Source organism: Oncorhynchus clarkii, chromosome 19, assembly GCF_045791955.1.
Source record: "Oncorhynchus clarkii lewisi isolate Uvic-CL-2024 chromosome 19, UVic_Ocla_1.0, whole genome shotgun sequence".
Classification (NCBI taxonomy): domain Eukaryota; kingdom Metazoa; phylum Chordata; class Actinopteri; order Salmoniformes; family Salmonidae; genus Oncorhynchus; species Oncorhynchus clarkii.
The window spans coordinates 14,497,925-14,513,444 of record NC_092165.1 but is presented as its reverse complement, the minus strand read 5'-3'; the positions used below and the strand labels follow the sequence as shown (position 1 = coordinate 14,513,444).

Here is a 15,520-nt window from a genome sequence, read left to right as displayed (position 1 = left end):
CTTAAATGAATCATTGTTTATTTTCATGCATGTGACAGACCAATACCTCATGAGACTTCTCTCTAAACTGAAACCTTGAAACTGAGAGATCCCTTTCTCTAAACAAGGTTCTGGGGGTACTGCCAAATTCAGATACTGATAGTGAGGATTCGTTCAACCAGTCACTTGCATGAACCAAGAAATTGGTTATTAGAAAAGCACACACTTAAAAATGTCTATCACATTATCACTTGTGGGACAATAATCGTTACATTTTAAGATAAGCATTAGATTTTAGCTTCTATATCATATTTATAATAAAGTAAAGGAAATCAACACATTAAACCAGACACGTCATCATTTAAAACCCATCTTTCTGGGTTGTACTTTTAAAACCATTGCAGTAGAATGTTTTAACTTAACCTTTGCTTCATACAGTTGAAGTCGGAAGTTTACTTACACTTAGGTTGGAGTCATTAAAACTTCACACATTTCTTGTTAGCAAACTATAGTTTTGGCAAGTCAGTTAGGACATCTACTTTGTGCATGACACAAGTAATTTTTCCAACAATTGTTTACAGACGGATTATTTCACTTTTAATTCACTGTATCATAATTCCAGTGGGTCAGAAATTTACATACACTAAGTTGACTGTGCCTCTTTAAACGGCGTGTAAAATTTCAGAAAATGATGTCATGCTTTAGAAGCGTCTAATAGACTAATTGACATAATTTGAGTCAATTGGAGGTGTACCTGTGGATGTATTTCAAGGCCTACCTTCAAACTCAGTGCCTATTTGTTTGACATCATGGGAAAATCAAAAGAAATCAGCCAAGACCTCAGAAAATAAATTGTAAACCTCCACAATTCTGGTTCATCCTTGGGAGCAATTTCTAAACGCCTGAAGGTACCACGTTCATCTGTACAAGCAATAGTACGCAAGTATAAACGCCATGGGACCACGCAGCCGTCATACCGCTCAGGAAGGAGACGCGTTCTGTCTCCTAGAGATTAATGTAATTTGGTGCGAAAAGTGCAAATCAATCCCAGAACAGCAGCAAAGGACCTTGTGAAGATGCTGGAGGAAACAGGTACAAAAGTATCTATATCCACAGTAAAACAAGTCCTATATCGACATAGCCTGAATGGCCACTCAGCAAGGAAGAAGCCACTGCTCCAAAACCACCATAAAAAAGCCAGACTACGGTTTGCAACTGAACATGGGGACAAAGATCGTACTTTTTGTAGAAATGTCCTTTGGTCTGATAAAACAAAAATAGAACTGTTTGGCCATAACGGCCATCGTTATGTTTGGAGGAAAAAGGGGGATGCTTGCAAGCTGAAGAACACCATCCCAACCGTGAAGCACGGGGGTAGCAGCATCATGTTGTGGGGGTGCTTTGCTGCAGGAGGGACTTGCGCACTTCACAAAATAGATGGCATTATGAGGAAGGAATATTATGTGAATATATTGAAGCAACATCTCAAGACATCAGTCAGGAAGTTAAAGCTTGGTCGCAAATGGGTCTTCTAAATGGACAATGACCCCAAGTATACTTCCAAAGTTGTGGCAAAATGGCTTAAGGACAACAAAGTCAAGGTATTGGAGTGGCCCTCACAAAGCCCTGACTTCAATCCTATAGAAAATGTGTGGGCAGAACTGAAAAAGTGTTTTTGAGCAAGGAGTGAGCAAGGAGGCCGACAAACCTGACTCAGTTACACCAGCTCTGTCAGGAGGAATGGGCCACAATTCACCCAACGTATTGTGGGAAGCTTGTGAAAGGCTACCCAAAACGTTTGACCCAAGTTAAGCAATTTAAAGGCAATGCTACCAAATACGAATTGAGTGTCAAATGTCAAAGAAAATAACTCAGTTTTACTTTTTCCCCCCCAAATTGGTTTATACTCCCTTATCTTGGCGATCTCACTACAGAGTTACAGGGTCAGAGAGTTGAGGGCTAATCCTTAGGCAGAAATCCCGACCATCCAGCAGACCCAATCTGGTGAAATCTGTTATTGAAGCAAGACAAATAACAAAGAAAACAAAAACAACAGCAATATACATATCACTTGATGTGGGGAAAACTTCAATCCATTTGAGTAATTGTCAACCATTACCAACACATTTTTTCCTTTTACAAGCAGGCATGTGAAGAAAATCTATTTGCATATTTACCAAAGGGCCACAGGGGACTGGTAATTCCCCCTTTGGACACGACTCACATCGTGATTCATGCGTCCAAAAAAAACAACACTGCCTTTTCCCTTGATGACTCCATCTTAACTTAATTAAAAATAGACTAGAGACAGATGTCCCTCATTCAGGGGCAGCACACTCTCTCTCCTTCTCGTGTTCTGAATCATACACAGGACTGTTGATGATAAATTATAAAACTTCCTCTTAATTATTATTGTTATTATTAAAGTTAGGTCAGAGGTCATTCAACCCCATTAAGTGAGTGTTTGTTTCCCCTGTACCTCAGACATTATTTAAAGATAAAGATTTTAGTTTAGGTTTAGTTTTTCAGTACATTTCATATCAAGATAATTTAAGTGTGCAACCAAGTTTAACTTCCAAAATGTTTATTTGTGTACCCTTTAAGTTGCATAATTTCTAACCTGTGAAAAACCACTAAAACAAAAATAAAAAAACCCCACACAATAAATCAGAGTACAAACCACTAACAAATATTCATTAACAAGTGGGTTGTGTGGGTGCTGGCTTGTGTGTGGTAAAATTTGTAGGGTAAAAACAAACAAAATGGCCAGGCCTTAGCTAGCAGTCAAGCTGAATAGGCCTCTTCTAAAGTTAAAAATCCCAGAGCCTGTCTCTTGTAACCATTGTCATTTTGACCTGTTGCGTTGACATACAGTTCTGTACAAACTGTCCCTAGGACATAAAATAGTCAAAATAAGGAACCTGTTGTTTAACAAATTTACTAGGACCTTCAAAAAGTTGGTGCTGACTTATCAGCTCAATATTCGTGACTAAAAACATTTACTTGGATCTACTTCAATTCTGGGCACAGTTCCACGTAATGGAAACAGGCTGTTTTAAAGGATATTACCTTCTTACTTAAATCACTGGTGCTACCCAAACTATAGAATAATAATTGGAAATTGTCATAAACGTGTCATTTCAATTATTCCCAGATTTTCCCACTGTGTCCCTTACAGACAGGTTTATTTTCAGTGAGTACTGGCGGCTAGCTGTTCCACAGGAAGCTTATCTCTAACCCAAACACTAGATATCGGCCTCCCTCTGTTCATAATGTGACCTTGTATTGACACATTTACTTCTTCAAATTACTAAGATATTGCATTAGTGCTATCTGAAAGCCACTTACCATTCACTTTGTTCCTTCACACTTATTAAATGTCTATTTAAAGATTCATATGTAATGCTTTGGCGGGATCAATATGTATTAACTGGGCTGGCACTGTCTCATGCTCTGTCCATATTAACCTATTTGGGCTAGGGGGCAGCATTTTCAGGTTTAGATGAAAAGCATGCCCTGAGTAAACTACTACAGTCCCAGTTGCTAATATATGCATATTATTAGTAGATTTTGATAGAAAACACTCGGAAGTTTCTCAAACTGTTTGAATGATGTATGTGAGTATAACATAACTCATATGACAGTCAAAAACCTGAGAAAAATCCAACCAGGAAGTGGGAAATCTGAGGTTTGTAGTTTTTCAACTCTTGGCCTATCGAATATACAGTGTCTATGGGGTCATTTTGCACTTCATAATGCTTCCACTAGATGTCAACAGTCTTTAGAACCTTGTTTGAGGCTTCTACTGTGAAAGAGCGGGGAATGAGAGGGGATTGAGCCAGGTGTCTGGCAGAGTGCCATGGGCTCGTGATTCGCGTTCATGTTCACCTCGCGTTCCATTGCTTTTCTACAGACAAAGGAATTTTCCGGTTGGAACATTATTGAAGATTTATGTTAAAAACATCCTAAAGATTGATTTTATACTTCGTTTGACATGTTTCCACAAACTGTAATATGACTTTTTGTCTGAACTTTTGCCTGGACCTGCCTGCGTGTCGTGAGTTTAGATTGTGTACTGAACGCGCGAACCAAAATGAGTTATTTGGACATAAATGATGGACTTTATGGAACAAATCAAACATTTATTGTGGAACTGGGATTCCTGGGAATGCATTCTGATGAAGATCATCAAAGGTAAGTGAATATTTATTATGCTATTTCTGACTTCTGTTGACTCCAACATGGCGGATATCTTTTTGGGTTGTGTTGGTCTCTGAGCGCCGTGCTCAGATTATTGCATGGTTTGCTTTTTCCGTAATTTTTTTTGTAATCTGACACAGCGGTTGCATTAAAGAGAAGTACACTGCTCAAAAAAATAAAGAGAACACTAAAATAACACATCCTAGATCTGAATGAATGAAATATTCTTATGAAATATTTTTTTCTTTACATAGTTGAATGTGCTGACAACAAAATCACACAAAAATTATCAATGGAAATCAAATTTATCAACCCATGGAGGTCTGGATTTGGAGTGACACTCAAAATTAAAGTGGAAAACCACACTACAGGCTGATCCAACTTTGATGTAATGTCCTTAAAACAAGTCAAAATGAGGCTCAGTAGTGTGTGTGTGGCCTCCACGTGCCTGTATGACCTCCCTACAATGCCTGGGCATGCTCCTGATGAGGTGGCGGATGGTCTCCTGAGGGATCTCCTCCCAGACCTGGACGAAAGCATCCGCCAACTCCTGGACAGTCTGTGGTGGATGGAGCGAGACATGATGTGCTCAATTGGATTCAGGTCTGGGGAACAGGCGGGCCAGTCCATAGCATCAATGCCTTCCTCTTGCAGGAACTGCTGACACACTCCAGCCACATGAGGTCTAGCATTGTCTTGCATTAGGAAGAACCCAGGGTCAACCGCACCAGCATATGGTCTCACAAGGGATCTGAGGATCTCATCCTGGTACCTAATGGCAGTCAGGCTACCTCTGGCGAGCACATGGAGGGCTGTGCGGCCCCCCCAAAAAATGCGACCCCACACCATGACTGACCCACCGCCAAACCGGTCATGCTGGAGGATGTTGCAGGCAGCAGAACGTTCTCCACAGCGTCTCCAGACTCTGTCACGTCTGTCACATGTGCTCAGTGTGAACCTGCTTTCATCTGTGAAGAGCACAGGGCGCCAGTGGCGAATTTGCCACTCTTGGTGTTCTCTGGCAAATGCCAAACGTCCTGCACGGTGTTGGGCTGTAAGCACAACCCCACCTGTGGACGTCGGGCCCTCATACCACCCTCATGGAGTCTGTTTCTGACCGTTTGAGCAGACACATACACATTTTTGGCCTGCTGGAGGTCATTTTGCAGGGCTCTGGCAGTGCTCCTCCTGCTCCTCCTTGCACAAAGGCGGAGGTAGCGGTCCTGCTGCTGGGTTGTTGCCCCCCTACGGCCTCCTCCACGTCTCCTGATGTACTGGCCTGTCTCCTGGTAGCGCCTCCATGCTCTGGACACTACGCTGACAGACAAAGCAAACCTTCTTGCCACAGCTCGCATTGATGTTCCATCCTGGATGAGCTGCACTACCTGAGCCACTTGTGTGGGTTGTAGACTCCGTCTCATGCTACCACTAGAGTGAAAGCACCACCAGAATTCAAAAGTGACCAAAACATCAGCCAGGAAGCATAGGAACTGAGAAGTGGTCTGTGGTCACCACCTGCAGAACCACTCCTTTATTGGGGGTGTCTTGCTAATTGCCTATAATTTCCACCTGTTGTCTATTCCATTTGCACAACAGCATGTGACATTTATTGTCAATCAGTGTTGCTTCCTAAGTGGACAGTTTGATTTCACAGAAGTGTAATTTGACTTGGAGTTACATTGTGTTGTTTAAGTGTTCCCTTTATTTTTTTGAGCAGTGTATATCTTTAATTCTGTAAATAATACTTGTATCTTTTATCAATGTTTATTATGAGTATTTCTGTAAATTGATGTGGCTCTGTGAAAATTCACGGGATGTTTTGGAGGCAAAGCCAAATGTAAACTGAGGTTTTTGGATATAAATATGAACTTGATCGAACAAAACATACATGTATTGTGTAACGTGTCATCTGATGAAGAATATCAAAGGTTAGTGATTCATTTTCTCTATTTCTGTTTTTTGTGACTCCTCTCTTTGGTTGGAAAATCGCTGTATGCTTTCTGTGACTAGTTGCTGACCTAATATAACGATATGTTATGCTTTTGCCGAAAAGCTTTTTTAAAATCGGACACTGCGGTTGGATTAACGAGAATTTTATCTTTAAAATGGTGTGTAATTCTTGTATGATTGAGAAATGTGAATTATGACATTTCTGTTGATTTGAATTTGGCGCCCTGCAATTTCATTGGCTGTTGGCGAGGTGGAACCCTGTTCCTAGACAGGATAAGGCTTTACCTAGCATGTTCTGTATTCATCTACTCAACCGTTTAACACCATTGGCTCTATTTAACAGGGCATGGGGTTTATTTCAAAATGTATTACCAGGGTGGAAGAAAACTGTTTATATTTGTATTGGTTAGGGGTAAGTCAAATCCCGTACAATGCTTTAACCTTATCTTTCTCAAATGATCCATAAAGGGACCACTGAACATTTCTCAGAATACGTCTACGTGTGGGTGTGCAAGTTGTATATATATTTTTTTCTATTGTTACTTCGTCAGATCTCTGGTAACCCATTATACATTTGTATTACATCACAAATTCCTCCTCTACACCAGTGTTCTATTCATACAAGGGTTTACATATTCCCTCTAGTGTTCTATTTAAAAGCATATTCGGGAATAATACTCTATCTCCATACAGAACCCCTATATAAAGTTATAAATCTTTAGTTTTTCATGTCCACACCACAGCAGCCCGAGAGGTACGCATATCTTTCATATCGAGGAAATCAGTGTCCGGGGGCTGTTACCCTCTCAAATATTTTATTGGCATCTCCTGTCAGTGTTCACAAACTGTAGATCAATGGGCAGTGGTGGACCGAACCCCTAGATAACGTTATAGATCTGAAAATTCAGCTCACACAAAACTGGTTGGGGTATTCATTATTTTCCTTATATAACTATACTTAGGTATTCACATTCACAACACATGCATCTTCATCGATTATAAATTCCTACAATAAGACCTTGTGCTATTATCAGTGGTTCTCAGACCACTTAGACGTTTCTATTGTTACATCCTATGCACCATATGTATCTTCAATGGTTCTCTTGCCACTATTTCCTATACACTTGTAGTCCCAGACTACGATGGGCGGTGGTGGATGGAAGCCCTAGATTGAACAACTCTAACAAAGAACTGGAAAACTCGGCTCACATTCACTCCAAAGTCACACTGGAGCTAGTCCCCAGACTCAGTACGTTATAGCTACATTTCAATCTCTTATTATCCAATTTTCTATCAGCTTATTATCCAAATTTCAATCCATTTATTATCCACATTTCAATCAGTTTAATGTCATATTTTACAATCACACAACTTTCACATCCACATTCACTTAGTACTAGTCCCAAACACACTTAAAATCTCCATTATTACCCCATGTGCATCTTCAATGATTCTCTTGTCGTTACTTCCTATGCACCATATGTATCCTATATATAGTGCATTCGGAAAGTATTCAAACCCCTTGACTTTTTCCACATTGTTAGGTTACAGCCTTATTCTAAAATTGATTAAATAGGTTTTTCCCACATCAAGCTACACACAATACAAAACAGGTTTTTAGAAATGTTTGCTAATTTATAAAAAATACTAAACTGAAATATCACATTTACATAACTTTTCAGACCCTTGTCCCAAAGCCACTCCTGCATTGTATTGGCTTTGTGCGTAGGGTCGTTGTCCTGTTGGAAGGTGAACCTTTTCCACAGTCGGAGATCCTGAGCGCTCTGGAGCAGGGTTTCGATCTCTCTGTACTGCTCTGGTCATCTTTGCCTTGATCCTGGCTAGGGTGGCACATTTTGGGGAATATTCAGAGGTGGAAACATTCCTGTTGGGAATTAACAGAAATATATGGGAATTGACGGAAATATATGCAAATTTACATTAACACCATTTAAGTGTAGCTGTTTTTTTGCATTGGATATATTTACCATATCATATGGAGACAAACAATCTTTTTACCTTATGATAAGTAGACATAATTGCAAATTATTAAATCTTTCCAATAGAAATAAAAACAATTTAGTTACGAATTGAACTTTAAGTGAGTTGACTCTTCACATGGGATGATTTCACAGAACAACAAAAGAAAGGGAATATTTAATGATCCCCAATGATCCATCGCATCTCCCAAAAACTTTTAACATACATCTGTAAAATGATAGTCTAGAAACTAAAGCTTTGGTTGTCTTCCTCTCAGGCTTTCATGTCTTCTGCCTAAACCTCCTCAATGTCCACCTCCTGAACTTCAGACTCTGAGGCCTCATCTTCACTGTCACTTTCCAACCTTGTTGAGGATGGCTCGTTGTCAGGCTCAAAAAGCCTCAAATTTGCCCAGATGGCCACCAATTTTTCAATTGGTCAGCCTGTTATGTGCTTTGGTGTGTGTGTTCCCAAACAAGGACCAGTTGCGCTCTGAGGCGGCTGATGTTGGTGGGATGTGGAGGATGATGGAGGCAACAGGGAAAAGAGCCTCAGATCCACAAAGTCCCTTCCACCAGGTGGCTGATGAGATACACTACCGTTCAAAAGTTTGGGGTTACCCAGAAATGCCCTTGTTTTTGAAAGAAAAGCACATTTTTTTTGTCCGTTGAAATAACATCAAATTGATCAGAAATACAGTGTAGACATTGTTAATGTTGTAAATTACTATTGTAGCTGGAAATATCTACAGCAGCCATCACTCCTGTGTTCCAATGGCACATTGTGTTAGCTAATCCAAGTTTATAATTTTAAAAAGCTAATTGATCATTAGAAAACCCTTTTGCAATTATGTTAGCACAGCTGAAAACTGTTGTTCTGATTTAAAGAAGCAATAAAACTGGCCTTCTTTAGACTAGTTGATTATCTGGAGCATCAGTATTTATGGGTTTGATTACAGGCTCAAAATGGCCAGAAACAAATTACTTTCTGATGAAACTCATCAGTCTATTCTTGTTCTGAGAAATGAAGGCTATTCCATGCGATAAATTGCCAAGAAACTGAAGATCTCGTACAACGCTGTGTACTACTCCCTTCACAGAACAGTGCAAAGTGTCTCTAGTCCCTTCACAGAACAGTGCAAACTGGCTCTAACCAGAATAGAAAGAGTGGGAGGCCCCGGTGCTGGCCTTCTAGGCAGAGTTCCTCTGTCCAGTGTCTGTGTTCTTTTGCCCATCTTTTATTTTTATTGGCCAGTCTGAGATATGGCTTTTTCTTTGCAACTCTGCCTAGAAGGCCAGCAACCCGGTGTCACCTCTTCATTGTTGACGTTGAGACTGGTGTTTTGCGGATACTTTTTAATGAAGCTGCCAGTTGAGGACTTGTGAGGCGTCTGTTGGTATTTATTTTTAGGTGGGGGGTAGGATTCATTTAAGAGGTAGGGTTTAACTCTGAGACCATGAGAAACCAGATTCTCTGGTCTGATGAAACCAAGAGTCACATCTGGAGGAAACCTGGCACCATCCCTACGGTGAAGCATGTTGGTGGCAGCATCATGCCTTGGGGATGTTTTTCAGCAGCCGGGACTGGGAGACTATTCAGGATCGAGGGAAAGATGAACGGAGCACAGAGATCCTTGATGAAAACCTGTTCCAGACCGCTCAGGACCTCCGACTGAGGCGAAGGTTCACCTTCCAACAGGACAATGACCCTAAGCACACAGCCAAGACAACGCAGGAGTGGCTTCGGGACAAGTCTCTGAATATCCTTGAGTGGCCCAGCCAGAGCCCGGACTTCAAGCCGATCGAACATCTCTGGAGAGACCTGAAAATAACTGTGCAGGGATGCTCCCCATCTAACCTGACAGAGCTTGAGAGGATCTGCAGAGAAGAAACTCCCCAAGTATAGGTGCGCTAAGCTTGTAGCGTCATACCCAAGAAGACGCAAGGCTGTAATTGCTGCCAAAGGTGCTTCAACAAAGTACTGAGTAAAGGGTCTGAATACTTATGTAAAACATTTGTTTATACATTTGCAAAAATGTCTAAACCTCTTTTTGCTTTGTCATTATGGGGTATTGTGTGGAGATTGAGGGAAAAAACAAATGAATACATTTGAGAATAAAACTAACGTAACAAAATGTGGAAAAAGTCAAGGAATCTGGATACTTTCCAAATGCACTGTGTAGTGTACACACATACTAACGAACACGCCAATATAGTTTAGTCAGTTTTGTATGATGTTGACTTGACCTAATAGCTGACTCATATTTACCCACAACCTCATATTTACAGTGGGGCAAAAAAGTATTTAGTCAGCCACCAATTGTGCAAGTTCTCCCACTTAAAAATATGAGAGAGGCCTGCAATTTTCATCATAGGTACACTTCAACTATGACAGACAAAATGAAGGGGAGAAATCCAGAAAATCACATTGTATAGGATTTTTTTATGAATTTATTTGCAAATTATGGTGGAAAATAAGTATTTAGTGCCCTACAAACAAGCAAGATTTCTGGCTCTCACAGACCTGAAACTTCTTTAAGAGTCTCCTCTGTCCTCCACTCGTTATCTGTATTAATGGCACCTGTTTGAACTTGTTATCAGTATAAAAGACACCTGTCCACAACCTCAAACAGTCACACTCCAAACTCCACTATGGCCAAGACCAAAGAGCTGTCAAATGACACCAGAAACAAAATTGTAGACCTGCACCAGGCTGGGAAGACTGAATCTGCAATAGGTAAGCAGCTTGGTTTGAAGAAATCATCTGTGAGAGCAATTATTAGGAAATGGAAGACCTACAAGACCACTGATAATCTCCCTCGATCTGGGGCTCCACGCAAGATCTCACCCCGTGGGGTCAAAATGATCACAAGAACGGTGAGCAAAAATCCCAGAACCACACGGGTGGACCTAGTGAATGACCTGCAGAGAGCTGGGACCAAAGTAACTAACAAAGCCTACCATCAGTAACACATCCTGCAGTGCCAGACGTGTCCCCCTGCTTAAGCCAGTACATGTCCAGGCCCGTTTGAAGTTTGCTAGAGAGCATTTGGATGATCCAGAAGAAGATTGGGAGAATGTCGTATGATCAGATGAAACCAAAATATAACTTTTTGGTAAAAACTCAACACGTCGTGTTTGGAGGACAAAGAATGCTGAGTTGCATCCAAAGAACACCATACCTACTGTGAAGCATGAGGGTGGAAACATCATGCTTTGGGGCTGTTTTTCTGCAAAGGGACCAGGACGACTGATCCGTGTAAAGGGAAGAATGAATGGGGCCATATATCGTGAGATTTTGAGCGAAAACCTCCTTCCATCAGCAAGGGCATTGAAGATGAAACGTGGCTGGGTCTTTCAGCATGACAATAATCCCAAACACACGGCCCAGGCAACGAAGGAGTGGCTTCCTAAGAAGCATTTCAAGGTCCTGGAGTGGCCTAGCCAGTCTCCAGATCTCAACCCCATAGAAAATCTTTGGAGGGAGTTGAAAGTCCGTGTTGCCCAGCAACAGCCCCAAAACATCACTGCTCTAGAGGAGATCTACATGGAGGAATGGGCCAAAATACCAGCAACAGTGTGTGAAAACCTTGTGAAAACTTACAGAAAATGTTTGACCTCTGTCATTGCCAACAAAGGGTATATAACAAAAGTATTGAGAAACTTTTGTTATTGACCAAATACTTATTTTCCATCATAATTTGCAAATAAATTCATTAAAAATCCTACAATGTGATTTTCTGGATTTTTTTTTCTAATTTTGTCTGTCATAGTTGAAGTGTACCTATGATGAATATTACAGGCCTCATCTTTTTAAGTGGGAGAACTTGCACAATTGGTGGCTGACTAAATACTTTTTTGCCCCACTGTATGTCCATCATGATGGGTTTAACAACAATGAAGTCATTCTGTAACTACAGTATCAAATGTCGTTGGAATGGGTAAACACTCCATGTTGAAAGTATGTTTATTATCTGTGTGTGTACGTACCTGAGGGGAGTGTACGTCTGTGTAATCTGTATCACCCGTCTCTTCCAGGAGGAGGAGGGTCCAGAGGTGCTGCTGGTGAAGGAGGAGGGGTATGATGAGGGTCTATGGAACCCAGAGGGGACCATGGTCATGGAGGACAACAAGACTACACCTCCTCTTGAACCCACAGAGGAACCAGCTGAGCAGCACAGGACCACACACAGTCTCACTGAGGTGAGCCCACTGTGAACTACTGTCTGAATGGTATTAGTTTGGGCCGTATTCCACTAAGTCTCTCAGAGTAGGAGTGCTGAAGTAGGATCAGTTTTGTAATTTTAGATCACAAGACTATGTAGACAAGTGCGGGACCTGATCCTCGATCACCACTTCTACTCTGAGACTCTTTGTGTATAAGTGCACAGGTCTTGATATATTGTCTGGTAGTGTGAGACCATGCCTTTGAATTATCAAACCATTCATTAAAGAAGGTCAAGTAATCAAATCAACTAACACGTTTGCATAGTACTCACAGCAATCCCTCAATGCCCAATCAGAAGATGCTCCATAGAAGGGTGCTCATTTCAGATTTCTTGATCCAACATCCTCTCACTCTGTATATCTTACAGTCAGTAGACATGGAGGATGGGAAGCCTGATCTGCTGATTGTCAAAGAAGAGACAATCGAAGAGGAACCAGAGAGTATTGATCTGCTGAGTGGACTAAAGCTGGGGGAGGAAGGTAAGTGAGAAATAATAGTCTACATACAGTAATAGATCTTCAATGGAAATAGTGATGCACCTGGCTATTATTTTTCCTTCATATAATGAAATTTGTTTACATACAAAAAAACACAATGTATGAAAATGCTCAGGTAATTGACAATAAAAATCTATATGTAGAATGTTCTCTGCCATGTTTGTGAAGTCTATTTTGTAACCTCTTCCTGCAGGTGGTTGGCTGGAGGCTAACAGAGGAGACTGGGCAACCATCTTGGATTCCCAGACCCAGACCGGTGCAGCCAAAGGCCAAAGAGACAACATCACTGATCAGGCCAGGACCAGAGGCGATATAATCAGTGGATGGGACAGCATCCTCAACTCTCAGCGGGGGAACGTTAACCACAACCAGAAACTGACAGTCGAACACAAAACAACAACCAAACTTAGTCTCCATGACAACAGACTTGCTGAGACCAGGGCGAGGCGTAGATTTGGTCTGCAGGGTCGGGGAGGTGTCCGTATGCGGTTGGAGAGAACAGACACAGACTCTGCTGGCGATGCTCCATCCTGTTCCTATAGTGGTGATTCAGAGAGACTGATGGCACCTCAGGTTAACCCCCTAACAGGTGCTGCCTTCAGCCTGCCTTCTATAGGATCTATCAACTGGAACATGGACCCTGCGACAACACAGACACTCCCTGGCATTCATCCTCCTCACACTCTCCTAATGTTAAACCAGACCTCAGACAATGCCAGTGACTCAACACTAAATGGCTACACAATCCCATTGACAAATGACAGAAGTAGAGACGTAATCTGTAAATCTGGCAGCGCCAAAGAGAAGCGCTTCCCATGTTCATTCTGTGGGAAAGCCTTCAGTTTTCCCAAACAGGTGGAGATCCACCAGAGGACTCACACAGGGGAGAAACCATTCAACTGTACACAGTGTTATATGCGCTTCGCCCGGGCTGGCCACCTGAAGAGCCATCAGAGGGTCCACACAGGGGAGAAACCTTTCAGCTGCTCCCAGTGTGAGAAGAGGTTCTCCCACCAGCACCAGCTGAAGAGGCACCTGAAGGTCCACACGGGAGAGAGGCCGTTTGCCTGTACGCACTGCGAGAAGAGGTTCTCAGAGAGGAGCTACCTCAGGATACACCAGCAGAAAATGCACATGGTCCATGTATAGACATGTAATGTAGTACTCGTTCGTTTGTTTGTAGTTAATTATGTTAGTTTTGGATCTAGTAGGGAACTGGATGAGGTGACCTGAGGAAAGAATGAGTATGATGAGGCAGAGTAGATGATAAGGTGATGGTTGGTGTGATGGTGTCTGTAAAAATGCTTCACTGATGTAAAGTAAACCTTGTCCTATTTGATGCTGGTGTTTTATAATGAGGAAATGATAGTATCTTAATTCATGTTTACTTGACATGAAGTAGTGAAGATGTGTCTAATGTTGATCCTTTTCCAAAGTATTCTATCAAAGCGATGGTACCAGATTTATATAAAAGGTAGTGTTACCATAGTGAAGTTATTTTACTTGTGATTGCTATTTTGTTTAAATGAAATACTAAATTGATTCTGCTGACTGACTTGGTTATTTTGTATCATTTTTCTATATATATATTTTAGAATACCCTCTAATGGCTCCATATTGTTAGGTACTTGAATCAGTTTTCAAGATGAGCTTGACTGTGGTTCAGATTTTATAATGTCATGTTTCTGTGTATACAGGAAAGAGTTTTTAAATTAAGTTTTCTGCTTTTCAGTACAATCTTTGTTTGCAGTCTGTAGTCAATGAAGACCTGCCGATCCGGTGATACTGGCGACTGGGCCTATGAAGTGACTGGTCAGGATCATGGATCAGGAGCTGTCGCTCTTCCTTCCCGAGTCAGAACAAAGGCCCCAACCAAGAGGGACAGAGACTCCAACACAACCACTACATAGAACACAACCAGTGGACAGGTGGATTGAACAACCTCAGTCCTGGTGGTCATCAGAGAGACAGAGGCTCCAGTCAGGGATCCAGTCTGCAGCCCAGACCCTTCTCTTCACAGTCTCATTGCAGGGATGGAGCAGGACCTGGGGCTGATAGAGACAGACCCTCCTGTTCCTATGATTCCAAACACCACAGTATCCATGATGAGAAGAGCAGGTCACCCTGGGCTTCAGCCTTCACAGAGTGTAGTGGGAGACCCCCCTGGTGGAAGTCGAACAGGAAGTCTGTCTAATGCCTGGTGAATGGGTTTTTCAACCTGAGGGTGCTAGCTCCTGCTTCTACCTTCTCTGATGTCACTCGGTCACAACGTGGGAGGCCGAGTATTAGGACGGACGCGGACAAGCCGAACACCTGCCCCACCTGTACAGCGCGTCACTAATGCGAACTATGTGAAGGCACACCAGACCGTTCTCACCAAGGAGAGGCCCTTAAAGTTGAAAGCTGTGTTACAAGAGCTTCTCCTTCCGGAGTAACCTTACCAGACACAGGAGTGACCACAATGGGGAGAAATTGTAGATGTATTCACTTCTGGGAACAATTCTTTACCGGAGATATTATAGTTATCATGTGAAGTGTCTTAGGGTAAGGGGGGTAATTAACCACATACCCCTCATAAACCCTTTGTTAACTTATCATTTGAAACAGCGACAGTAAGCCCAGACTAGAAAAAGCACTTAAATATTTACCTTACTGAGTAGATGGAATAAAGTCATATTATTATATTT

At 41.8% G+C, this 15,520-nt stretch overlaps 1 protein-coding gene across 1 annotated transcript in view; it reads left to right on the top strand.

The window, feature by feature from the left end:
* Positions 1-15,520, top strand: part of LOC139374777 (uncharacterized) — a 21,618-nt gene extending 6,098 nt beyond the window's left edge. The window contains exons 4-6 of the mRNA XM_071115913.1: positions 12,147-12,311; positions 12,704-12,815; positions 13,027-15,520. Coding sequence (XP_070972014.1) covers positions 12,147-12,311; positions 12,704-12,815; positions 13,027-13,982 — 1,233 coding nt within the window. The 3' untranslated portion in view covers positions 13,983-15,520. The remainder of the gene's footprint in view (positions 1-12,146; positions 12,312-12,703; positions 12,816-13,026) is intronic.